Source organism: Erinaceus europaeus, chromosome 14 (assembly GCF_950295315.1).
Source record: "Erinaceus europaeus chromosome 14, mEriEur2.1, whole genome shotgun sequence".
NCBI lineage: Eukaryota > Metazoa > Chordata > Mammalia > Eulipotyphla > Erinaceidae > Erinaceus > Erinaceus europaeus.
In genome coordinates this window covers 45,772,443-45,796,965 of record NC_080175.1, presented here as the reverse complement: position 1 = coordinate 45,796,965, position 24,523 = coordinate 45,772,443, and the positions used below count along the sequence as shown (strand labels likewise).

The 24,523-nt window shown below is 50.3% G+C and overlaps 1 protein-coding gene across 3 annotated transcripts in view; it reads left to right on the top strand.

The window, feature by feature from the left end:
• The window catches only part of RPTOR (regulatory associated protein of MTOR complex 1), a 352,764-nt gene that overhangs the window by 296,058 nt on the left and 32,183 nt on the right, over positions 1–24,523 (top strand). For all 3 annotated transcript variants that reach the window (XM_060171822.1, XM_060171821.1, XM_060171823.1), the window contains exons 15-23: positions 4,060–4,125; positions 4,341–4,532; positions 9,175–9,315; positions 12,486–12,603; positions 13,630–13,770; positions 14,368–14,526; positions 17,869–17,987; positions 22,985–23,088; positions 23,529–23,712. In XM_060171822.1, the coding sequence (XP_060027805.1) occupies positions 4,060–4,125; positions 4,341–4,532; positions 9,175–9,315; positions 12,486–12,603; positions 13,630–13,770; positions 14,368–14,526; positions 17,869–17,987; positions 22,985–23,088; positions 23,529–23,712 (1,224 nt within the window). The remainder of the gene's footprint in view (positions 1–4,059; positions 4,126–4,340; positions 4,533–9,174; positions 9,316–12,485; positions 12,604–13,629; positions 13,771–14,367; positions 14,527–17,868; positions 17,988–22,984; positions 23,089–23,528; positions 23,713–24,523) is intronic.

Below are 24,523 nucleotides of genomic sequence, written 5' to 3'. Positions count from 1 at the left end.
AGGGTCCACAGTCATGTGCCGAGAGAAGCTTCTGGAACATAACAAGATGCTAATATGTCTTGGAAGCGAAAGAGCCATGAGATTCTTTTTTTTGGCAAGTTTACATTTGAAATGTACTTTAATGTATTTAGTCACCGAAAATTTAGTCAGCCACAATAGCTTATATAGTACTTGTTGCATGTATTTTTTTTTTAATTTGTTTATTTTGTGGAGTCATGGTCTCAAACCGTTCACTTTTTCATCCAGGTAGTAAGGCAGAGGGCAGGGTAGATAGCATAATGGCTATACGGAGACTTGTGCCTGAGGCCCCAAAGTCTTGGGTTCAACCCCTAGCACCACATAAGGCAGAGCTGATCAGTGTGCTCTGATAAAAAATAAAGAGGAGGAATGGTAATAAGGTAGAGAGAGGAAGAGCAATATGATCGAAGTGAACTCCCCTCGACACCATGGTACCTCACCTGTGGTGCTGTGGCTTAACACGCACCACACTCATGGCAAAACCTGTACCCTACCCAAGGGGCCATCTTTCCAGCCCAGTAAACATGTCGTAGTTAATGTCTGTGTTCACTTCCTCTGGCTTTTCACATATTAAGAAGACCAAAATAGACATTCTAATTATCAGTCTTAACAGATCACCTCATTAAGCATGACAGCTTGTCTACTGCCCTGCTGGCTTTGGTCAGATGAGAGGACTTTCGTGTGAACTTCCATCCTCTAGCTGGCTTTCTAAACTACACGATGATTTTAAAAAGACCAGCACCAGAAAAAATTGAAAGCAGAGGTATTGTGTAAAAGGTAAAAAGTATTGATGTGTTCTCACTGAAATATAATAGTTAAGCATCTTTACAAGCAGTGAAAGTTTATACTTTCTGTGGGTGCAGTAGAATCTCTCCCTGCCTTTCAGGGTGAATGTGAACAAAACTCAAACCAGAGAAAAGAGGCAAATGGGGAACACGCTGGCATGCAGGAGGTTTATGTCTGCTACACACAACACACTCAGACTTGGGAAATAGCCAAGGAAGGATGGGAGGAAGGACAGAAAAGAGGAAGAGAGGATGGAAGAGGGAAGGAAACCTCCAAATGCCACAAACCAAAGGAGGATGTGGGGAGAGAGCTCTTAGATCTAGTAACCGTGGCTCCTGTGGCTGAGTAGTGGAGCCCCAGCAGCCATTTAGTGACCTCCCTTTGCAGGATAAGGACCTGGAGATGCTCCCAGCTGAGTCTGCCCTTCATAACCCCTGTGGATGAGGCCACATCCAGTGAATGAGCAGGATCTCTGAAAAGCCCTTGTCCTAGAAGAACAAAGGCAGGGTCTTTCTGTAGGGACACACATACCAGAGCACCCTCCCACACACCTATCCCCGCTATGCACCTGCTCCTACCCTCACATGGAGCCATGTGCTTGTGCTCGAGTGACCGGTGTGCAAGCGAGACAGCGGAAACTACTCAAATTATCAGAGACATCCAGAGTCCAGATAAATGAGTCCCAAGTGACTAACTCAAGGTTGTGTTTGTTTTGAACAGACACAAAAGATAAGCCACAGTGTATTGTTTCTTGACAAGTACTTTTATGCCTGTCATAAGGAAATGATGTTCTGTCCTTTATATCTTTTTCTTACCTTCCAAGATAACTTAAGTAGTCTGTAAGTAAGTAGGTGGGCTGGAGGAGGAAAGATTTTGAGGGCAGACTGTCCTGTCTGAGCGCTGCAGCCTATCAGAGGTCTGGTGCACAAGCATCCCAGGTGAATAGGGCATGTGGAAGAGAGACTCCCAGGCCACATGGAGGCCTCTGTGTCTCTTAAGGTGAGGGAGCAGCACTGTGTGTACCTGATAGATAAGAATCTCCAGGTGGGGCCAGATAGTGGCGCACCTGGTTGAGTGCACATGTTACAAAGTGCAAGGACCCAGGTTCAAGTCCCTGGTCCCCACCTGTAGGGGGAAAGCTGTGCGAGTGGTGAAGCAGGGCTGCAGGTGTTTCTCTGTCACCCCCTTCCCTTTTAATTTCTGATTGTCTCTATCCAGTACACAAACATTTTTTAAAAAAAGAAAAGAAAAGAATCTCCAGGTAGGAAGCACCTGCAAATTCACCAGGTCCTGAGAAAGTTAAGTAGAGCAAGCCCACACAGGGCAGGTTAAGTGGCTCAACAGCAGAGCACCTGCCTCCCACACGTGAGGTCCTGGTTCTGTCCCCAGCACCATGTGGCAACTGCAGAGCCACAGGGAGCTGTCCTTGCCTGTGCTTACACACAGCCCTGCTCTCCATGTCACTGTCTCTGCGGTTTGGTTTAATTGGGAGTAGGAGGTAGCTCCATACTAGATAGAGCACACATGTGACACCCTGAGTTCCATCTCCAGAACCAGGTATTATAAAAGTTCATGCAATAAGGACCAGAAGAACAGCTCACCTAGACAGTGCTCTGTTTTGCCATGTGCGCAACACAGATTCCTGCCCAGCCTTCACTGCATTGAAGGCTGCTTCATTGCTGTGGGCTCTTTCACTCTCTCTGCCTCTGTCTAAAACAAACACACACACACACACACACACACACACACACACACACTCAATTTAATGATAGTACAATATATCAAAGACAAAAAGTAAGCAGAACGAAAATGCAGACCATTGGCAAAGAGACAAGAGACAGTCACACACAGAACTACCACTTCCCCAGCAATGACAAGTGGCAAAGAGCCATGGAGAGGCCTTCAAGGGACAGAGAGAACCCACCAGAACCCTAGGATTTTTTTTTTTTAACTTTAGTGTTGTTGCTGATGCTCTTTGTTTTGTTTGTCACCAGGGTCACCACTGTGACTCCATGCCTGCCCAGTACTGCCATTCCCAGCAGCCATTTTTCACTTTTGGGTTTCTTTTTGATAGAGAGTGAGAGACTTAGAGAGGAAAAGACAAAGCTCCTCCACAGCTTGTGAAGCTTCCCACCTCCCCCTGGAGGTGTAGACTGGGAGCTTAAATTCAGGTAACATATGGACTCTACAGGATGCACCACTGCCTGACCGCTGGGATTCTTTATTTTTAAAAATTATTTATTTATTTATTATTGGATAGGGACAGAGAGATTGAGAAGAGAAAGGGAGACAGAGATGGAGAGATACAGAGAGACACCTGCATCGCTACTTCATCACTCATGAAGCTTTCCCCCTGCAGGTCGACTTGCACCTGGGTCCTTGTGCATTGTAATGTGTGCTTAACCAGGTGCACCACCGCCTGCCTCCCTGGGATTCTTTTTTTTTAAAGAATTTATTTATTTATGAGAAAGATAGGAGAGAAAGAAGACATCACTGTGGTACATGTGCTGCCAGAGATTGAACTCAGGACCTCCTGCTTGAGAGTCCAATGCTTTATCCACTATGCCACCTCCCAGGCCACCCCTCCCCCCTGGGATTGTTTACCCAGCAGAAGTAACCCTGAAGAAGACTAGGGTAAAAACCCTTCCATGATCACCGCCACACACATACACACAAATTGAACTGGAAAGGCCACATTTCCAGAAGAAACTGAGCAGGTAGTAGGAAGCAGCACTAAGCAAGGCGAATAGCAAATGTATAGACCTGTATAATCACTGGCTGGAAAAGGAGGCCCTGCAATCACTGATTCAGGGGCATTCAGGGTAATCCGGGGAGGCTGGAGGTTAAAGTTGGAAGCACTAAGCCTATTTCCCAGTCAGTGAATGTCCATCTGTCTGTCTGTCTGTCCAGTAGAAGGGCATTTGGGAAGAAAGGGTGATGTAGTTAGACTGCTGTGTCCATTCACTAATGCTCAGTGAGGGTCTGGGGTCAGACCTGGGCAGGGGACTTGAGAGTGACAGGAAGACATGTGGAGGTGTCCTAGAGACCTACATTCTTCAAAGTACTCTCTGTTGGAAGCTCTACAGAACAGTGTGTGTTCCCCCCCCCCCCCCCCCGCCAAAGTTATTCCTTGCAGTAGCCTCGGACCCCGTGACCATGTGGCCTTGTCAGTTATTCCTCATTAGCCTCACCATAGAGGTACTGATGGGACATGGATGTACTAGAGGGTAGTGACACTGTGACTTTGTGTTCCAGGCTGAGCACAGGACGATGACTGCATTCATCCTCGCCGTGATTGTCAACAGCTACAACACAGGCCAGGTGAGTCATGGCTGCGGCCTCCAGACCCCCAGCTCCCATAATCAGGGATCAGAGGGACCGAGGGACCCTGGTTCTGAAACCCCAGGAACACAGCACCCAGGGGATTCCAGAGAAGAGCAGGGCATTTCAGGACAGACGTTGGTCCCTCACTCCAGCCCAGTGTGCTGGCCGGGCAGACAGGGGTGCACCAAGCAAGCACTATCTGCCTCTTCCAGGAAGCCTGCCTCCAGGGCAACCTGATTGCCATCTGCCTGGAGCAGCTCAGTGACCCACACCCTCTCCTGCGCCAGTGGGTGGCCATCTGCTTAGGGCGCATCTGGCAGAACTTCGACTCGGCCCGGTGGTGCGGCGTGAGGGACAGCGCACACGAGAAGCTCTGCAGCCTCCTCTCGGATCCCATTCCCGAGGTGAGAGCTGCCTCAGGGTCACCCGCTTTGGGAGGGAACTCAGGGCTCCAACAGATGGCAGGGCCCCATGCACTGACAGGCAGGTGGGGCTCAGGATCCCCCCAGAAAGGAGGTTTCCTCCAAGTCATCCCTGAAGCAAATACAGCTGAGCCTTGGCCAGCGTATTCTGGGAAATGCTTCAGGCATCACAGAAATGCACAGCATAGCATGCTGAGGCAGGGCCAGTGAAAAGAGATGAGGAAGTGGGAACTGTGGGCAGGCCCCTCAGAACTGGCCCTGTCCAGATCAGGCAGAGCCATGCAGCCCCAGGTGACAAAGGGGACCAGAGACTCCCTCCTGAGGTTACAAGCGACACAAACCACACAGAGAAGAAATGCTGTTTCCCCAAAGCTACCTAAGCACAGAGGAAAGGTCTACAAACACAGTAAGCATCGTGAGAGCCAAGCCTGGTTCCTGGCAGAGCAAGGCAGCTCACTCACGGAGGGGAAGGTCTTATGCCCAGGAGGGCAGTACCGAGGAAAGCAAACACAGACCTTGGAGGAGACAGGACTGTTAACAACAGTTTACAAAACCGCAAGTTCAGGAGTGCGGTTTCCTACCTTTATACGCACGCACATGTGTGTGTGTCCCCACACCCCCAAGCTGCTGTCCTCCCTGCCTCTGTTGTCTTCCTGATCACCACTTTCATTTCCAGAGTCTAAGACAGGCTGCTAACCCTTCTTTCTTTTTGAAAATTTGTTTGCTTCAATCCTCTATGTGCCTCCTATGGGTGAGACCTGTCATCTTTTTAATGTCCACGCTGGGTTCCATTGTTTATGGGTAAATATCTGTGTGTCCTTTTTTTCTTTTTTTTTTAATTATTTTTTATTCTTTTTTTATTTATAAAAAGGAGACATTGGGGAGTCAGGCAGTAGCCCAGTGGGTTAAGCACACGTGGTGCGAAGCGCAAGGACTGGCACAAGGATCCCAGTTCGAGCCCCTAGCTCCCCACCTGCAGGGGAGTCGCTTCACAGGCAGTGAAGCAGGTCTGCAGCTGTCTGTCTTTCTCTCCCCCTCCCTGTCTTTCTCTCCTCTCTTCATTTCTCTCTATTCTATGCAACAATGATGACATCACAGACAACAACAATAATAACTACAACAATAAAACAAGGGGAATAAATATTTTTTAAAAGGGGGGGAGGAGACATTGACAAAACCACAGGATAAGAGGGGTACAACTCTACACAGTTCCCACCACCAGAACTCCGTATCCCATCCTCTCCCCTGATAGCTTTCCTATTCTTTATCCCTCTGGGAGTATGGACCCAAGGTCATTGTGGGATGCAGAAGGTGGAAGGTCTGGTTTCTGTAATTGCTTCCCCACTGAACATGGGCATTGACAGGTCGATCCATACGCCCAGCCTGCCTCTTTCTTTCCCTAGTGGGGCAGGGCTCTTGGGAAGTGGAGCTCCAGGACACATTGGTAGGGTTGTCTGTCCAGGGAAGTCTGGTCGGCATCATGCTAGTATCTGGAACCTGGTGGCTGAAAAGAGATCTTCACATGCCATACATCAGACAAGAGTCTAATCACCAAAATATACAAAGAGCTCAGCAAACTTAGCAACAAAAGAGCAAATGACCCCATCCAAAAATGGGCCGAGGATATGAACAGAACATTCACTGTAGAAGAGATCCAAAAGGCTAACAAACACATGAAAAATTGCTCCAGGTCACTGATTGTCAAAGAAATGCAAATAAAGACAACATTGAGATACCACCTCACCCTTGTGAGAATGGCATACATCAAAAAGGAAAGCAGCAACAAATGTTGGAGAGGCTGTGGGGACAGAGGAACCCTTCTGCACTGCTGGTGGGAATGTAAATTGGTCCAATCTCTGTGGAGAGCAGTCTGGAGAACTCTCACAAGGCTAGACATGGACCTTCTTTATGACCCAGTAATTCCTCTCCTAGGGATATACCCCAAGGACTCCATAACACCCAATCAAAAAGATATTTGTACACCTATGTTCATAGCAGCACAATTTGTAATAGCTAAAACCTGGAAGCAACCCAGGTGCCCAACAACAGATGAGTGGCTGAGAAAGCTGTGTTATATATACACAATGGAATACTATGCAGCTATTAAGAACAATGAACCCACCTCCTCTGACCCATCCTGGACAGGGCTAGAAGGAATTATGTTAAGTGAGCTAAGTCAGAAAGATAAAGATGAGTATGGTATGATCCTACTCATAAACAGAAGTTGATGATACGAGAATCCGGCATGAAGCCCAGCCAGTCTATCTTGGCGTTACTCTCGATCGCACTCTGTCATTTCACGAACATCTCATAAAAACTGCAGCAAAGGTGGGCGCGAGGAACAACATCATTGCAAGACTGGCCAGCTCCTCATGGGGCACGAGCGCTTCCACACTACGATCATCATCTCTGGCATTATGCTATTCTACTGCAGAATACTGTGCCCCAGTATGGTTCTGTAGCCCCCATGTCCACTTGGTTGATTCCAAATTATATTCCTCCATGAGGATAATTTCTGGAACCATCCGTTCCACCCCGGTTCCATGGCTGCCAGTTCTTAGCAACATCGCCCCGCCAGATATTTGTCAGGATGCAGCATCATCTAAGTTCATTTCCCACGTCTACGCTCGACCGGACCTGCCAATATACGCGGATATCTTTGCCCACCCTGTCCAACACTAGACGTTTCGTCATCCAATCTGGTCTCCTACGCCTACACTGAACTTCTCTGTTCCAGACTCTTGGAAACAGAGTTGGCAGTCAGCTGAGGTAAAGAACAAACACCTCATCACAGACCCCTGCAAGCGTCAACCCGGCTTTGACCTAGCACATTATGATTGGGCCCTCCTCAATCGCTATCGAGCAGGCCATGGCCGGTGCGCCGCTATGTTCCATCACTGGGGAGCCAGAGACGACCCGAACTGCCCCTGCGGCTCCAGACAGACTATGACCCACATAGTCAACGACTGCCACCTCTCCAGATTCAAAGGAGGTCTCGAAACTTTACATCAGGCTTAACCTGACACTGTTAACTGGCTACGGAAGAAGGGCAAATGCTAGAAGAAGAACAGAAGTTGAGAAAGAAGAACAGAAAGGGAAACTAAAAGCAGGATTTGACTAAATCTGGTGTAGGGCACCAAAATTAATTTTTTATTTATAAAAAGGAAACATTGACTAAACCATTGGATACAACTTTGCATAATTCCCACCACCAGAACTCTGTATCCCATCCCCTCTCCTGATAGCTTTCCTATTCTTTAACGCTCTGGGAGTATGGACCCAAAGTTATTGTGAGATGCAGAAGGTTGAAGGTCTGGTTTCTGTAATTGCTTCCCCACTGATCATGGGCGTTGACAGGTCGATCTATACTCCCAGCCTGTCTCTTTCCCAAGTGGGAAAGGGCTCTGGGGAAGCGGAGCTCTAGGACATATTGGTGGGGTTGTCTGTCCAGGGAAGTCTGGTTGGCTTCATGCTAGCATCTGGAACCTGGTGGCTGAAAAGAGAGTTAACATACAAAGCCAAACAAATTGTTGGCCAATCATGGACCTAAGGGCTAGAATAGTGCAGATGAAGAGTTGGGTGTCTTTTTTTTTTCTTTAAAGCAATATACTTTATATAGAGATCATCACAACCTTTCTGTATTTATTTATTTTAGAGAGACAGACAGAAATTGAGAGACACCTGCAGCCCTCCTCATGAAGTTTCCCCCCTGCATGTGGGGACCTGGGTCTTTAGCCTGAGTCCTTGCACACAGTAATATGTGTACATGCTACCAGTTGTGCCACCACTCAGCTCCCCCACCACCACCACCATAACTTCTTCTCTCCTCCTATGAATGGGCCTTATGCTTGGGCTCTTGTGGCTGGTGCAGCTGTGAGCCTAAGGGTGCAGATAACCTTTTGAGTTAGTGTAGACACTGCAGTTCTGACTCAAGCCAAATGTGCATACCACAAGAACTTGGACATGACCAGCTTCACAGGGTGAAGTGTAAGTGCCACTGGCTGTAGTCCCTCCTCCCGTGTGGGACTTTGCACACATTATTTTGCATAGTGTATATATCCCGCCATCGTCCACCAGCTGTGTGTTGGTCCTTCCTTGCTGAAGTGAGGAAAGAGCCTCTGCAGGGCTAAGGGCTAACATAGGCAGGATCTCATGGGGCAGGCAGCAGGATTTGAGACCAGGCTCTCAGACCCCATGGCCAACCTGCCCCAATATTTTTTTCTTTCTCTCTTTTTATAGAGACAGAAATTGAGAGGGAAGGGGGAAATAGGGAGAGAGTAACAGACCCTTCCACCACTCATGAGGCTTTCCCCTGCAAGTGGGGACTAGGAGCTTGAACCCAGGCCCTTGTACATGATAACTGCACACTCTACCTGGTGTGCCACTGCCCAGCCCATTGTCCACTCCTTCCCTCTGGCCACATCCACCTCCCCAGGCCATCCTCCCTGTGCCTGACTCTGCTCCTAATGGGTCACGTGGAGCCTCCGGGGCCTCTAACTTCAGAACACGCCCCCACCTTTCTCTGTTTGTATGGGCTGTGGGGGCTGTTCATCAGGTGGACTGACGGGGTGAGTGATGGCAGCCCCTGTGGCAAGAATTGAGACCCCAAGCTCAACCCCCTCAGGTACGCTGCGCCGCTGTCTTTGCCCTTGGCACATTTGTGGGCAACTCAGCAGAGAGGACTGACCACTCCACTACCATCGACCACAATGTGGCCATGATGCTAGCCCAGCTCATCAATGACGGGAGCCCTGTGGTGCGCAAGGTAAGTGAGCGTGGTCCCCACACTTCGAGAGTCACTTCATCACACTTGTGGCTCCTGTGTGCCAGGCTCCTTCTTGCTGGGGCAGCAGACGCAGCCTGGGAAGTCGGGGCACATGGGCCACAGGTATGTGGGGCACACCCCTGCCCAGCCCCGGTGTCTGTCAGTGCTTGTACTGAGTGAGCCTGTACTAATCTGTCTAGATGTACAGCCCTCACTGAGACCTCATTGGCTAGGGAGGAAGAGTATGTGGACACGTACGTGCCCCATACCTGCTCCTTCCCCCTTGCCCCAACTAACCAAGTTGTAGCAGACCACTATTTCTAGCTGTGACATGGAGCAAGGTGATCTGAGTGCCGGGGACCCCCTCCCGACTGTCACCCTTCAGTCCTCAGGTTCCAGCTGTTGTCAGCATCCCCTCCCCCTAAACTGCACATCCCCAGAAGCTGCAAGCCAGCACTTTCTGGAATCATCCATTAAAATCCCCCTTGCAGAAAGGAACTTTTCCTTTCACATTTCCAAAAGAGTATTTTTAAAGTATTTTAACAGATCATATAAGACTGCCCCTGGGTTTCTGTGTGTGAGGAGGTTGCTGAGGTCACTGGAAACATGCGTATGTCCCCACCCCCTTGCTGTGAGCCTCTGCTGCCCTTTGCAGAAGTCATGGCCCTGGGCCCTCAGGTATCAGGCCTTGCCAACAGCTGCCTCAACTTGGTGTTCCCTTGCAGAAGGCGAGGGCTGCCTGCCACATTGGGGTCCAGAGGCACAAGTGTGACACCCCTTACATGTGTCCTCATTCCCCTGAAGACCAGGCTGTGGTGTGGGGAGCCAGCCCGCCCTGCACTAAAGCTGTTGTCATTGGGAACCCCAAAGCTTTCTGCATGTGCTCCAGAGCACTGCCCTGCCCCACCCCACCTCCTACACACATAGAGGAGTGGCAGTTGTGTCCCCCCAGGTGAGGACAGGTTCAGGGCAATGGCCAAGCAGAAGGCCAGCATGTCCACACTACCCCCCCCCCCCAACCACAAGCATTTCTCCCTCTCTGAGTGATTTTCCTTTCTCGTGTTTTTGGTTTGCCCTTGGCTTGGGAAACTGGTCCTTTTGGTAGTGAGTGCTTCATTCTTGCATTTCAGCCACAGGCTGCAGCCCCCTGGGTCCCTGTGGGGGGTCTACAGTCTGCAAACTGAGAAGGTCTGTGGATTAAAATGTGAGCAGACATGCCTAGGAGAAGGGTCAGTCTTGAATAGGACAGTCAAGTGGGAACAACCCCAATATTATCAGGGGTCCCCTTGTCTCCTCTCCATCCAGAACCTCCTGTGACAATGTCCTGGCTCATTTCTCTGAGGGAATTCAGGTTCCATGGGCTGGAACCAAACTCTAGTACCAGAGAGCCCCAGAGCCCTGAACCCCAGCGTTCACTACCCCTCCCCCAGGCAGGCTGCTGGAGGCAATCTGCACACTGGGTAAGTCCAGTATGTCCCCACTGCTGCTATGACAGAAGGACAGTAAGGACATGGGAACCCAGCATGGCAGGGGAGAGGGCACCTAAATCCTATTGTTCTTCATGAAGAAGCACCCCTTCCCCAGTGAGGTCCTGACAGCTGAGAGCTCTGGGCTACTGACTCAGCTAAGTGCTCATGTGAACAAATGATTCTCAGCAGCCTCCCAGAAGTTGTTGACCTTGGACTCGCCTGTGAAGGGCATGAAGCCAAAGCGCCCAGTCAGCAAACCCCACCACCACCACCACCCACACACACACACACCAAGAAGCATCCAGCCCTTCCTCAAGGGCTCCCTGGGAGAGACACAGGGCAGGGAGCATCCAGCCTCTGTGCTGCCAGTGTCCTCACTGGCAGCTCACTCCCTTCATTGTCTCGGCAGACGATGGTAGCCAGGGGCCTTGATGCCTCTCCTGCTCTCTGTGTGAGGAAATATGTGAGGTGAAGGTGAGAGTAACTGCACCTTCATGAGGACCTGATGTCACAGAAAAAGAGAACAAGCAGACCTTGGCTCTTCTGAGTAGTTTTCCAAAAAACAAAAAGCTTACGTTGAAACTAGACAATGGTGGAGAGAACAGTCTACACCCACATTTGGGAGGGGGCGGTCCTCAGACTCTCATGGTGTCCAGGCCCCCAGGATTACTGCACCTTCTGCCTTACTTAGCAGAGAGGGACCATGTGCCTCTTAGCACTGAGGCTACAAGGCTTAAAGAGTTTGCTGTCATTCTGGAACCTTCTCCCCTCCTGGGGAGGAGAAACAAGTATCTCTTTTCATTTTTTTCTCCTCCCCCCACTTTATTTATAGGCTAATAGTTTACAGCACCATGAGTGTTTGCAAACATTCTTACCCCCAACCCAGGACCCACACATACTCCAGTCACCCCCTCCTCTGCTCCTTCCCCATAGCCCCTTGCTTTGATGCAGCCCCCCAACTCCCAGTTCATGTTTCACACTGTACTCTCCCTCTCTGACTCTGTCTCTGAGCTTCACCTGTGTGTGTTCCACATTCCTGCCTCTCTTCCTGACTCATCCCACCCAACATTTTTCCTTCAGGTTTCAGACACGGTGAGGCAGAGATTTGGATTATAGAGTTTCTGGCCTAGTATTTGGCCTTTTGATATTTGGCTTATCTTAACCCACTTTGTTCATACCCTCTGAACATTTTGTCTTTATTTGTCCAATGTCTTTCCTTCTGTTTGTGTTTCCACTTCTACTCAACCACTGATGGGCTCCTTTAGCGTTGGAGTTGAAACAAGTATATCTTTGAGAGCTTTGCACTGAATAAAAATGGCGTTGCTTGGGCCTGTCAGGTGGTTTCTGCTTAAAAACATCCCAACTCACCACACTGCTGGGTGTTCAGTCTTTCGCCTTTTGGCATTGAGGTGTGTCCACCCTGCTGTCTGTATAGTGTTCCTAAAGTTGTATGTGTCTAAGCCCTGGTTGATGTTCTGTACCCTTGATGCCGTGAGCAGCCTGCGGCCTGCTGGACAAGGGCTTCTGCTCCCACTGATCCCACAGGTCCGCCCTGGGAAGGGAAAGCCCATAAGCAGTAACAAGTGCCCTCCCAGTTTAACTTCTCTTCTTCCCTGTGGCTAGCCTACAGCATTCAGGTTGAAGCCTCACTCCTCCCCATCCTCTCCCCCATCTCTGATTGCCCTGTCCTCTCCCCTGCAGGAGCTGGTGGTGGCGCTGAGTCACCTCGTGGTTCAGTACGAGAGCAATTTCTGCACCGTGGCCTTGCAGTTCATGGAGGAGGAAAAGAACTACCCATTGCCTTCTCCTGCCGCTACAGGTGTGGCTTGTGTGTGGTGTGGTGTGGTGTGGTGTGGTGTGTGGTGTGGTGTGGTGTGGTTTGGTGTGGTGTGGTGTGGTGTGGTATGGTCTGGCCAGCCCCAGTTCAACCCTAGGGCCTTTCCTCAGAGCTGCTGGACCTGTTCTGCCAAGTCCCAGGTTAGGGTGACCAGGGGCTCCAGGCTCCTGGTCATCCCTAGCAGAGTGGGAGGAGCCCTGGGAGCCCCTGACTCCCCCCCCCACACACACACACCCATCGTAGGAATGGTGAGGAGGGGTATTGGGCGGTAGCACAGTAGGTTAAGCACAGGTGGCACAAAACGCAAGGACCGGCATAAGGATACTGGTTGGAACCCCCGGCTCCCCACCTGCAGGGGAGTCGCTTCACAAGTGGTGAAGCAGGTCTGCAGGTGTCTGTATTTCTCTCCCCCTCTCTGTTTTCCCCTCCTCTCTCCCATTTCTCTCTGTCCTATCCAACAACAACAGCATCATAACAAGAACAGTAATAACTACAACAACAATAAAAAAGGGCAACAAAAGGGAATAAATAAATACTTTTTAAAAGTTTTTCAAAAAAGAAAGAAAAAGAAATGATGAGGAGGCACGGTGTGGGCTCTAGGGGCTCTAAGTGTGAGTCAGCCACAGTGGCTGCCTTTCTGCTGTGCATCTCAAAGCTCAGTCATCCACACGCTCCCATCCCCCAACTTGGAGAGCCTGGGACACGGCCACCTCTGAAGCAAGGGGGACTGTGACCAACGATAAGGGCATCACTTGCTGTTACAAGGGTGGGGGATAACAAAGGTTCAGTCCCAGGGACAGCAGGGTTCTGGGGACACACAGCTGCAGGGTCCCGGCCTGCATGTCTATAGCACACACATCAGACAGGAGCTTAGTCACCTGTTCCTGCACCCCGCAGTTCCACCTGGTGGTGACTTTATCCGAGTGAGCGTGGAATGGGGATGGAGGGGTGCCATTCTGCCAGCAATGGGCACTGACCTCCCCCTCCCCCTGTGATTATCTCCCGCAGAGGGAGGGAGCCTGACGCCAGTTCGGGACAGCCCTTGCACCCCCAGACTCCGCTCTGTGAGCTCCTACGGGAACATCCGTGCAGTCACCACGGCGCGAAGCCTAAACAAGTCTCTACAGAACCTGAGCCTGACAGAGGAGTGTAAGCTGGGACCAGGGCAGGGCCTCCCGTGTTCTGTTCACATTCTCAGCAGTGGCTTGGTGGTGGTTTATAAGGTGACAAGATCACAGGGGATCAGCCCACACTGCATCCACCACCTATGTTCTGTGCCCACTTCAACAATAACCACCATGTTTTTTATCAAAAAAATCTTAGGGACTTTTTTTTTAATCATCACTGAGGCTTTATGACTCCAGGCTGACTTGTTCATATAGAAGAATATATATATATATAGAGAGAGAGGCAGAGAGACAAATACCACAGCTCAGAGGCTTCCCTCAGTGTTATGGAGGCTGGGCTCAAACCTGGATCATGCACAGAACAAAACCAGAGCACTATCTGGATGAGCTATCTTGTCAGCAAGCCTCAGAGACCCCTGGCCACAGAGGCGTGTCTTGTGGTCCCACAGGCCAAGCCCTGGCAACTCCTCCAGCCTGGGCCCTGCACCCAAGCATCTGGCTCCATGTCCTCTGCTCCCAAGGTCCGGGGGCGGGGGGGGGGGGGGGCTTGCAGTGCCAGTCCTCAGCAGGGAGCATGCATTTTGGCCCTGCTGACCTCCTCTCTCCCTGTGGTGGGCAGCGGGCAGCTCGGCAGCCTTCTCCCCTGGGAACCTGAGCACCAGCAGCAGTGCCAGCAGCACACTGGGCAGCCCCGAGAATGAGGAGTTCATCCTGTCCTTTGAGACCATCGACAAGATGCGGCGCGTCAGCTCCTACTCATCCCTCAACTCCCTCATTGGTGAGCCTCCCGCTGGTCTCCCTGCCTGGGGCGCCCCACCTCTAGGGATGCCAGAGTGTCCCCTGCTCCTGCATCCCAGGGTCATGTGGGCTGGAAGCCACCAGCACCACCTGTCTTCAGGGGTGCTGAGCCCGGCAGAGTGGGTAGGGATTCTCTGCAGATATCAGGAGATGCCCCAGAGGTGTGTGCAGGGGCAGGGTCTGCTCCAGAAGGGGGTGGGACTCCTCCCCAGCCATGGTTACTTGGTGGGGACTATACTGTGTTTTTTGTTGTTGTTTTTTAATTGAGGGAGGATAATGAATTACAGCACTTTGGTTTATACATGTGTGTGCTTTCTCAGTTCTTTATAGCAGGTATCTGCTACATACTCTTACCCCCCGTTCATCAAGGTCTTCCATCCCCTTCTCCCCCAAGACTTCCCATTCCCTCCCCTCTCCATAATCCCTTGCTTTGGTTCAGTGCCACCCACCCCCACCCCAGTCCAGGTTTCGTCCTGCCTTCTCCCTTTCTCATTCTGTCTCCCAAGTTCCACCTCCATGTGGAGTTACCCTGTATTCATCCCTCTCATCCCTCTCTTCCTGACTCATCCAGCATTTTTCCTTCTGCTTCCAGCAGAGGTGACACAGAGATTAAGATTTAAGACTCTGTTCTGACGTCTAGGTCTGTGGTAGTTGGCCTTGGTTCACCCACATTGGTGATATCACCCTGTCCTTTCTGCCTTCTCTTTTCCTATTCTGCTGTGTTCACCCAGCCCCCTCCCTAAACTTCTACCTTTAGATAATGATGTTTACTCTAGATTTTTACAGAGAACACACTCATTAGTTACTAGAAACTCATTTGGTTATTTTCCAAAAGTGAAATCTATATTTCTTACTGTGATCCAAAGTCTTTTTTTTTTTTTTTTGCCTCCAAGGTTATTGCTGGTGGGCTTAGTACCTGCACTACAAGTCCACTGCTCCTGAAGGCTATTTTTTTCTCTTTTGTTGCCCTTGTTGTTTAATCATCATTATTATTATTGTTGTTGTTGTTGTTGTCCAATAGGACAGAGAGAAATCGAAAGAGGAGGAAAAGACAGAGAGGGGAGAGAGAAAAACAAACACTGCAGATCTTCACTGCTTGTGAAGCGACCCTCCTGCAGGTGGGGAGCTGGCGGCTCGAACCAGGATCCTCACACTGGTCCTTGCACTTTGTTTGATGTTCCTTTAACCCGGTTTGCTACTGCCCCGCCCCGATTCAAAGTCTTGTTCTGTGGGAATCTGGGTAGAATTTGCCTCTAAAGCTGTCTAGCCTTAGGCTAGACTTGGGCTTGTTCAGAGTCTTTTGTGTAGGTAGAGTTTAGTTTCTGACTCAAGTACTTCAGTGGTCATAAAATATTTCAGTGTTTCCCTCCACAGTAGCTGGTGACAAGAAATAGCTTCTCCCCACCTGTCTTCCCAGGGCTGCAGGAAGTTGGGAAGACTTGTTCCCACCAGCCCCACACAACTTTGGGGTGGCACCTGGACTTTGAGTTTAGGGCAGGGCCTTATCAGAAGAGACAGCTGTCACAAGGTGGGGTGGGGGGCAAGGAGGCTCTGGTTCCGGGCATCTGGCTCTGAATCACATGCAGGAGAAGAGCTGCCCTGGCCTGGTGGGCTTTCCTCAGGAAAGTCTCCTGAATGGGTGTTCCCAGCCCAGCAGGAGTGGCCCCTCTCCTTAGACCTCTGTGAATAGCCCTCAGGGATAGTACAGGCTGCATGGCCCAGTGAGTCCCTGAGGATAGGGCTGCTACTCTGAAGCTGCTACTCTGAAGTGCCTCTGCCCATGGGACAGACATGCCAGCCCTTGGGTGCAGTGAGGCCCATGCAGCTGCAGCTCACCACTGTCATGTCAGCTGCTGAGTGATGTGCTTCCCAGTGGTAGGTCTCTCAGGACAGGGCTTTTCTGTCTATACTCAAGGTGTGCTCTCAGCTTGCACAGCACCAGACAGGCCCCCACAGACATGGTGCCACTTTCACTCACAAGCTACAGGAGTGCACTAGAATCAGAGGTACACTTGAGCCCCACAGCCCCTTAGAGCAAGGCTGTCATGGATGCAGCAGCCACTCCCTGGTGTGGGTGGGAGTGTAGCTCACTTGAACTCTCTTCTCTAGCTCTTTCTGTGCTTAGGCAAGCTTTACTTTTCAGCAAACAGCCCCCTCTCATGGAAAGGGGGGCAGCTCTGGGGCCCTCTGGGGCCAGCCTTGCTCAGAGCAGTGGCCTCAGTCTTCAAAGGCAAGTCCTGCTTTCTGCTTTATTTGAAAGGTTTATTTAATCAATCAACATGAAAGAAAAAAGAGAAAGAGAGAGAGAGAGAGAAAGAAAGAAAGGAAAGGTAGAAAGAAAGAAAAAAAAATAAAAAGAAAGAAAGAAAACTGGCATATGCCATGCTAGGGATAAAACTTAGGACATCATGTGTGAGCATCTATTCATCCAACGTGCCATCCCTCTGGCCACTTTCCTGTTCTCTTCTCACTCACTTTCCTTCCAGCATTCAGCCTTAGAAAGTGAGATCCTGTGGTCCAGGAGGTGGAGCAGTGGCTAAGGCACTAGACTCTCAAGCATGAGGTCCTGAGTTCAATCCCTGGCAGCACATGTACCAGAGTGATGTCTGGTTCTTTCTCTCCCCTATCTTTCTCACAAATAAATAAATAAAATCTTTAAAAAAAAAAGAAAGAAAGAAAGAAAGAAAGTGAGATCCAAGTGGGGGGACAGCATAATGGTTCTGCAAAGAAACTCTGAAGTCCCAAGTTCAGTCCCCCACACTGCCTTAAGCCAAAGCTGAGCAGGGCTCTGGTTTAAAATAAATAAATAAATAAATAAATAAATGTAAATAGATAAAATAAAAGAGAAAGAAAATGAGATCCCTGTTGGTAGCCATCTGTGATAACCATAGAAGCCTCCCGCAGGGAGTCAGGCTGTAGCACAGTGGGTTAAGCGCAGATGGCGCAAAGTGCAAGGACTGGAATAAGGATCCCAGTTCGAGTCCTGACTCCCCACCTGCAGGGGAGTCGCTTCACAGGCGGTGAAGCAGGTCTGCAGGTGTCTATCTTTCTCTCCCCCTCTGTCTTCCCCTCCTCTCTCCATTTCTCTCTGTCCTATCCAACAATGATAACAACAATAATAATAACTATAACAAAACAAGGGCAACAAAAGGGAATAAAATAAATATTTAAAAAAAAAAAAAGAAGTCTCCCGCAGTCTCATCTCCAACGTTCTCCTTCCCAAAGGCACAATTAAGTTTTTAAATATAGAGCTGCCATGAAGGCTGGGAGGTATGCTGTGAGCTGTTCATACTGACGCATCTCATCTGTTTCTCTTTCCTAGGGGTTTCCTTCAACAGTGTTTACACTCAGATCTGGAGGGTCTTACTACACCTGGCGGCAGATCCGTATCCAGATGTTTCTGACTTGGCCATGAAAGTGCTCAACAGTATTGCCTATAAGGTACGTGTGGCTGCTGCCCTGTGATGCCAGCTCCTGGCTCAGCTGCAAATGCCCAGGTCCATCCAGGGGTGTTGGAGCCTTCAGCATGCTTTCCAAGTCCAGCAGCTCATCCTGAGCTCTGAGGACCTGTTGTGGCAGAGACAATGCCAGGAGCTTTCCACTGTTTCTGGGGTCCTCTCTGTGTGACCTGCAGTGATCGCCCCCTCCCACGTTGTGTCGCCAAGTGAGGGCTTCTCTTAATTCACAATGCTGCCAGCTCAAGGACTGGCTGGTGTCTCTCCCTTGGTCTTGTCTTCCTTTTCCTCTTGATGCATCTTTCTGCTGCTTTGCATTGCTTGAATTTGCCCCACTTGTTCTGCTGTCATAAACAGGAAGTTTGTGACTTTGATTGATTGATTGGTGTGTTAGAGAGCACTATGAACACTCCCAGCCCCTCTCATGAGCTCTGGGGGAGATGTGGCCACCCCCTCCTAGCCCACCAGCAGGAAGCATGGCCGCCCCGGGATCCCTAGACACCCCAGAAACCTCTCCCTATTGGCTGAGTCACCTCAGCTCCCCCCAAATGTCCTGTCAGCTGGCAGATGATGCCTGGGTCATTCCAGAACCCCTATCCAGGACGTGGAGGTCAGGGACAGGTGCTGTTGCATTATTTCCTCGTCTTCAGTGTAGTTTCTGGAAGATGGACAGTTGACATGGCAGTTGTTTACTAGGGCATTTTTAAAAGGTTTTTTTTTTTTTTTGGAACTTCCTGGTCTGCTTTCGGGCCTATAGACTTGAAAGGAGAATTCTTGCAGGAAGAATCCTAAGAAATGCTGCTCCATTTTACCTGGTTCTGTGTGGACTCTTGTCTGAGCCTTGACCATAGCCCCAGTCTGTCCTGGGTCACTAGGACTCTTTTTTAATTTTTCCTCTCTCTCTTTTTACTTATTTATTACTGGATAGAGATAGAGAGAAATTGAGAGAGGAGAAGGGCTAGAGAGAGAAAAGAGACAGAGGTACCTGCAGCCCTGTTTCATCACTTGTGAAGCTTCCCCCTGCAGGTGGGGACCGGGGGCTTGAACCTGGGTCCTTGTGCACTGTAATGTGTGCTCTTAACCATATGCACCACCACCTATTACCTTTTTTTGCCTCTAAGGTTATCATTGGGGGCTCGGTGCCTGCACCATTAAACTACTGCTTCTGGTGGCCATTTTTTCCATTTTTATTGGATATGACAGAGAGAAATTGAGAGGGGAAGGGAAGATAGAGAGGGAGAAAGAAAGATACCTGCAGACCTGCTTTACCGCTTACAAAGCAACCCCCATCAGGTGGGGAGCCAGGGGCTCAAACTGGGAATCCTTGTACTTGGTACTATGTGTGCTTAACACAGTGCACCATCACCTGGCCCCCCGGGACTCTTTAGAAGAGTTTCTTTGCACAAAGCACAAGGACCAGTGTAAGGATCCCGGTTTGAGCCCCCGGTCCCCATCTGCAGGTGAAAACAAAAAACAAAGTGTTTCTTTGGACTAGAATGTGAGTCTCTCCTATCCCAGGCCAGACCTTATATGCTGCTGCCTCACTCCTGTCAGCCTCCCACCTACCCTCCTTTTGAGGACACGCAATTTGTGCGGTCTTCTTTTCCTTCACTGGACTGAGTTATTCATTTATTGCCATCAGAGTTATCACAGAGGCTCAATGCCTACACAACTCCACTATTCCCAGACACCAGATTTTTTTTTTTTTTTTGGTTTTTGCTTTTGCTAGGAAGAAAGAGAGAGAGAGAGACCTGTTTACTGCTCTACCACTCATGAAGCTCTCCCCTTCCCCCACCCACACACACCCACATACACTCACACAGTTGGGAGTTTGAACCCAGGTCTACTGAGTGCACCATCGCCCAGCTCCCTGAAAGTGTTTTTATTGGTCTAGTTTATGTCTTTTCCTGAGATTCACCTCCTCATCTGCAGTGTCTATCATGGCTGGCACTGTGATATACCTGGCCACACACTGCTGCCTCTCCTCTATCCCTTTGGGGAAGCATGACGAATTATATAAAGCTGGGTTCCTGAATGAGGCTCCCCTGAAGTGGGAGACACGGGTCCAGGGGTTTCACTATGTTTCCTGTCTGTTAGAACTGGCAGCCTGATGCTATTAGACTGTCAGAAAACTCATGACATAATTTTCTGTATTTTCCTATGCAAAGGTGTGTCACGACTTTTCCAACAACCCAGTACATGTCAGGCTTCACCACCAGCCATCTTGGAACTCTCTGGGCTATTTATTGTTCACCTGAACTCCCCCAACCTCGTGAGCCCACCCCACCTACCTGGCCACCCTGCTGTATCTTCAAGAAGGAGGGAGAGCCCTCAGCTTCTTTTTTATGTCACTGTCCCCTAGAAAACAGCCAGTCAATCAAATTAGCATTTCCATTATGTCATGGAAAGCAGAAATACCTGCTTATTCCCATAAGCCCAGGATCAATTCCAAAATGCACCTTTTTAAAATGTATGTTATAATCTGTGGCCAAGGGCAGGCAGAAGTGCGGGGTAGAGGGGCACCATGCAGGCCCACATACACCCCAGAACCAACCCTAGGACTCCCAGAAATGCGCTCCCGGATGATCCTGGATTCTGGGAAGCTTGGGGCTGAAAGCTTGGGGTAGACGTGTCCACATGCTACCCACTAAGAAAATCAACCACCCCAGTTCTCACTGCCTGTCCAACCCCATATGGTAGAGAACAGCAAGTCTGGAATGTAAGCAGTTGCTTCTACTTTGGTGATGCTTTATATTGTGCACAGACGTGACTGAGTGATGTCAGCTTCTAGAATTTAGGCTCACACAGAGCAGTTCCCAATTCCCCTCTGCCAGGAAGCTACTGACCACAGAGCTGTCTGCAGGCCTTGCCTTCTTTCTGTGACAGCCCCTCTGCAGGTCCTTTTTCCTTCTGTCAGCTTAGCTCCTTGGATAATAATCAATGGCCAGCCTGTATGTTTGCTTTTCAGTGACTTATATTTTAGCTTTACTGCAACCCTGAACTCTTTAAAAACATAGCCTGGGGGTGGGGGGGCCTGGAGAGTGGCACACCCAGTTGAGTGTAAACTCAGTTCTGTGTGCCAGGAACTAAGTTCAAACCCCCACCCCTACCTGCAGGGAGGAAGTTTCGTGAGTGGAGAACAGGTCTGCAGGTGTCTCTCTTTCTCTCTTTTTATTTCCCCCTCCTCTCTCAATTTATTTCTGTTATATCAAGTGAAATAGAAAGGAAAAATGGGGGAGTTGGGCAGTAGCACAGAGGGTTAAGCGCAGGTGGCACAAAGTGCAAGGACCAGCTTGAGGATCTTGGTTCAAGCCCCTAGCTCCCCACCTGCAGGGGAGTCACTTCACAGGCGATGAAGCAGGTCTGCAGGTGTCTGTCTTTCTCTCTCCCTCTCTGTCTTCCCCTCCTCTCTCCATTTCTCTCTGTCCTATCCGACAATGACAGCAATAATAATAACTACTACAACAATAAAAAACAAGGTCAACAAAAAGGAAATAAATATTATATATATATATTGAAGGAAAAATGGCCACTAGGAGTGGTGGATTTTTGTAGTACAGGCACCAAGCCTGAGTGATAACCCTGGTGGCAATTTAAAAAAAAAGACCAGAAGTCGGGCGGCAGTGCAGCGGGTTAAGCGCACATGGCGCAAAGCACAAGGACCGGCTTAAGTATCCGGTTCGAGTGTCTTATGTCTCCATCTGTTTATGTATTTTTGCATATATGTCTTCTCTCTGTGTGTGTAAATATTTATGCTTTTCTCTGTCTGTGTGTGTGTGTGTGTGTGTGTATGTGTGTGAGAGAGGGGGGGGGAGGTTGCGTTTGTTTCTTAAAGTAAGCATTGCTTTCTGAAGGATTTGGAAACACCAGCACAAAGGAAACCCTTTCTTGGCCCTTATTTCTAGAAACTGCTCACTCTGCTCCAGTGACTAATGAGGGAATTGCCTTTCAATTCACAGAGAAATGGGCCTGTTTTAGATATTTGACTTAGCAGTCAATGTTTTTTATCATCATCAAAACAGCCTTGTTACTGAGGCATGCCCATGGAGTTTTCTTTTCAAACACAGAAACCGCCATCTGCTGTGTATAAAAGAGCTCACACAGCCCAAGAGCTCTGTTCTTCCTGCAAGGGCTGTTAATCTTCTACCTCAGTGTCTCTGTGCTCAGGCCAGGACACCCAGGAAGAAACTTGCCAGAGGTCAGATTTGCCAGTAGATGAGCAGGGAAAAACCCATTTGTTTACTCTTTCCTCAGTAGGGTTTACTCCTCAGACAGCTGGCTTCTGAGCTGCATAAAATCCTGTCTGAAATCATCCAGCCAAGCCCACTCCTCAGAATAGCCACTTCAGGCTGCCACAGACCCTCCTTCTTGGTGAAATGCCACTTGACACTGTTTGTGAAAGGAAGTTTCTGGAACCCACAAAGTAGCCACAGCCAGGCTAGCTGTTTTGGTCTAGCACCCAAAGTAGGAGGAACTAGAGCAGAGACTGGTGGGCTTGCTCCATGAGGAGCCACCCTTCTCCAGCCAGCCCCTCTATGTATGGTGAAGGGAGTCAGTCACGGCCCTGGCCCTGCCTGTGGCAGTTAACACCCAGCCCATGGTCCCCAGGGATCCTGTGTGCAGCCTGGGCAAAGAGGCAGGAAGTTCAGAATTGTCACCCTGAGCAGGAAAATGTGCTGTCCCCAGAGATGCTTCCTCTTCTTGTTTAGCAAAGTGAGGCTGGAGCCTGGGAGCAGCAGAGGCAGGAAGAGTCAGGGGCTCTCCCCTCCCCACAGAGCTCCCTGGAGCAGGACCATCCCTAGAGCTTGGCTCTGGCCCAGTACCTTCTGAAGAGCAGAGGGCACCATCTTACCTATAGGTGCCTTTGGGGAAAGCCTTCCAGCCAGGACCTCCCACCCAGCTGTGATATCTCCTTGCTATAACCGGGAGCCTCTCAGCTCTTCAGCCTGATGACTGCCTTTGGCTGTCCCTCTGCTCCCACAGGCCACGGTGAATGCCCGGCCTCAGCGCATCCTCCCTACGTCTTCACTCACCCAGTCGGCGCCGGCCAGCCCCACCAATAAGGGTGTCCACATCCACCAGGCAGGGTGAGTGTGCCAGGCTCTCTATTCTAGCCGTTTCTATGCCAGCAGGATCCTTCCTCCCCTCCTGGGTAAATGGCATTTTGCCTGCAATGCCATAGCAGCTGCTACCTGAACCCACCCTGTGCAGGGTCCTGTGTGCCCTCCAGCACATGTGCCCCTCTTACATACCTGTCTTGTTGGAGCCCCCTCCTAGAATCCTGTCCTGCCCCTAAGTGTTCCCATGGAGCTCAGCTGTCTAGCTTTACAGGAGTCTGTGCCCCCCATACTGGACAGCTGGGGACCCTCCTATGCTGATGAGAAGCACAGGCCCCAGGATAGCAGGGTGTGGTGTCCCTTAGCCCCCCAAAAAATGACTCGGCACTCTGAGTTGGTTAGAGCTGCTAGGTGAGCAGAAAGGCTCTCCCACAGCGGCTTCACAGGTAATGATAGTGCTCTCCCAACAGGGGCTCCCCCCCCACCTCCAGCACCAGCAGCTCCAGCCTGACCAACGACGTGGCCAAGCAGCCTGGTGGCCGGGATCTGCCCACAGGCCGGCCGGGGACAACAGGCCCCACAGGAGTACAATACACACCCCACTCCCACCAGTTCCCCCGAACCCGGAAGATGTTCGACAAAGGCCCTGATCAGGTATGACACCAAGTGAGGGCTCAGGCCACACCTGCTGCAACAGGACAGGCCCGAGGCCCACCTATGCAGCATACAGAGCCCTCAGCCTCTGCCCAGGTCACTTCTGTAGGGTCATGGGTGTCTGCCTCCTTCCCCTTGTGCCAGGCTTGCATTCTAGCAGTTTCTGTGCCAGCTGAAGAGTGTGTGGCAGGGTCCTCCCACCCTTCCCAGGTCAGTGGTGTTTTGCCTGTGATGCCACAGCAGCTGAACAGTGGTTTGTCTCCATAAACACTCAGTTACACCAGTTACTTCACTTGTGGGTTCATCTCTACTGCCCTTAGCTGAAAGGAGGGCCATGGTCCCTAGGTCTAAAGGGTCTGCCATGGGTGGGGGGCTGCCATGGGCACCCCAGCAGCCACAGCTCCACTGCTCCAGCTCATAGCACCGGGGTATAGTAAGGACCAGAAGGCAGGCAGTGAGAGAGAGGCGCTGGTACAGCCGCTGCCCCTGTTTCCCATGACTGCTCTACTGGCTCCCCTCAGCAGCTCTAGACAAGCCCCCAGGGCCTGTCTAGCCTCTTGAACACAGGGTGACCAAATGCAGGGGTTCTTCTCTCTTTGGTTCCAGTCCCTTAGTAGCAGAGCGGGTGGCCTGTGGTTCTCCTGCCAGGGAGGAAATGAACCCCTGTCACTACATCTCATTTGAGGGTTCAACTGAGGGCCCTTTGCCTTGGCAACAGGAAATGGAATGGTGTGGCAAATGCTGTCCTACTCATGACATCCTGGGAGGCCTGCGCTGAACTGTGTTCCCTTCCAGGATCACTGTGCACAGA